This window comes from Capsicum annuum, unplaced genomic scaffold (genome assembly GCF_002878395.1).
Source record: "Capsicum annuum cultivar UCD-10X-F1 unplaced genomic scaffold, UCD10Xv1.1 ctg63801, whole genome shotgun sequence".
Taxonomy (NCBI): Eukaryota; Viridiplantae; Streptophyta; class Magnoliopsida; order Solanales; family Solanaceae; genus Capsicum; species Capsicum annuum.
Genome location: NW_025872886.1, coordinates 2,645 through 4,732, shown reverse-complemented (window position 1 = coordinate 4,732; position 2,088 = coordinate 2,645). Strand labels below are relative to the sequence as shown.

General features: G+C 36.7%; 1 protein-coding gene across 1 annotated transcript; it reads left to right on the top strand.

Moving 5' to 3' along the window:
- Window positions 1–6: 6 nt before the first annotated feature.
- On the top strand, window positions 7–1,450 carry LOC124893686 (putative late blight resistance protein homolog R1B-16; the record flags this gene model as incomplete). Its single annotated transcript, XM_047404590.1, is given in 1 exon segment — window positions 7–1,450. A coding segment is annotated over 1 exon segment (1,385 nt), but the record flags the coding sequence as incomplete, so codon positions are not given.
- Between the last annotated feature and the right edge of the window lie 638 nt (window positions 1,451–2,088).

The following is a 2,088-nucleotide window of genomic DNA, read 5'->3' as shown; positions in this document are numbered from 1 at the left end:
TTCCTGAATTCAGAAAAAGACTTGGAAGGAGAGGCTGAGAAGTGTTTACAAGATCTTGTCGACAGATGTCTAGTTCTCGTCAGCAAGAGAAGTCGAGATCATGTAAGGTTCATGATCTAATATACAACCTGTGCTCGAGAGAAATTCAAAGGGGAAATGTTTTTACCATGAACGACGTTGTTTTTGAAAAACCAGATGATTGTGAGCCAGCTCATGTTTCTTCAGGATGCCATTCTCTTAGTAGAATGTATTTGATTGTGTTTGAACATTTACATGCAAGAAAAGCTAAATCTCTCAGTATGCATAAAATGAATCCCTTTAAATGCTGGACTCCTGTGGAAATGTTTAATTTTGGCGGTGGTTTTTATAGGGCTCTTCTTACCCCTGTACATCGTCAGTTGAGAGATCAGGACAACAATGATCTTTTGAAACAAACCCGTTCTATTTTCTTTTATGATCGTGGCATTTCAACTCTTATTCTCAAATCAGAGCTTATTCTCAAATCAGAGCTTACTCATTTCAAATTACTCAAAGTCTTGGATGTTAGTCACGTGAGGATTGATAGTTTCCCTCTACAGATACTAAGCATCATCTGGCTGAGGTACCTATCATTGCAACTCCTTAAGAATTTAGACATACCTTCAGAAATTTGTAGGTTATGGAATCTGCAGACATTCATTGTTAAAGGGCCTACTGGATTAGTTATAACTCTTCCTGAGGAAATTTGGGGACTAATGCAATTAAGGCATCTCAAAGTGATCTCATCTTATCGGCAAAATCCCCTAACCGTATCTATTGACAAAGGGAGTCACGTGGGTTCTTCAAACATACAAACTACTTCTTACTTATCTTCCTGTTGTTGCACGAAGTTGGTTTTTTCAAGGATTCAGAATGGTAAAAAATTAGGATTCCGTGGAAACAATCTTTCGGACTCTGGGCTTCACAACAATCTTGTCTATCTGCAGCAACTTGAAATATTGAGTTTTATAAGATGTTCTTGCATCCTTTTGCCAGTGACCAGTGCAAAAGCTTTTCCAGCAACGCTCAAGAAGTTGAATTTGGAAAGTACTTATCTAGATTGGTCGTACATGAACATCATAGCTGAGTTGCCTAACCTTGAGGTGCTGAAGCTGATGGATGATGCTTGTGATGGCGAAGAATGGCATCCAAATGTTAAGGGATTTACTCGATTGAAGCTTTTGCTAATTGAAGATAATCGCCTCAAGTATTGGAAAGCCACAAAAGACAAATTTCCTGTCCTTGAGCGTCTTGTGCTCAGAGGTTGCTATCATTTGAAAGAGATACCCATCGAGTTTGCAGATATCCACACACTACAACTGATTGAGTTAACAAGGTGTCTTCCCGAACTTGGGGAATCTGCAGCACGAATTAAAAAAGAACAAAAAGACCTCGGAAACGACCACTTGGATGTTTGTATCTCCAATCCATGTAAGTATATGTATTTATCAGGTCACACTCTCTTTCTCATTTCCACAAGTCAAGTCATGCACAAAAGTTATTTAGCTTTGCCCCGTATTCTTTCACAAAAATAATTTTGACAAAATTTGGTTAAAATCCTACTTAAAATATAAGAGAAATTAACAAGAATATCCCTTATATTTGAGGGTAATTCAAAATGGCCCCTTAAATATATTTTTGAGCAGTTTTGGTCTAATTGTTACTCATAGAGGTGGCAAATGGGTTGTTTGGGCTGAAGTTGGGCAGGTTAAGATGGGTTGAACGAACAAATGGGCTAATGTCCAACCCTGCCATTAAATTACAATAAAAATAAAATGAAAAAAGAAGAGTAGATGCTTGCTCTCTTTGTTGTCATTTGCACATGAATTTTAAGGTATTGATTGGATAAATTCTAGTAAAATGAGGTTTACTTGGATTCAACTCTTTTATGAAATAATTGAAATATCAAAAAGTGCAATACTTTGTATTAATTTTATCGAGGTAAGTATATATTTATCAAGGTTACACACAGTTTCTCATTTTCACAAGTCACATCATACAGTGGTACGATCACATCATAATGATGATGATGATGAAGAAGAAGAAGAAGATTCAGATGTTGATGTTGCA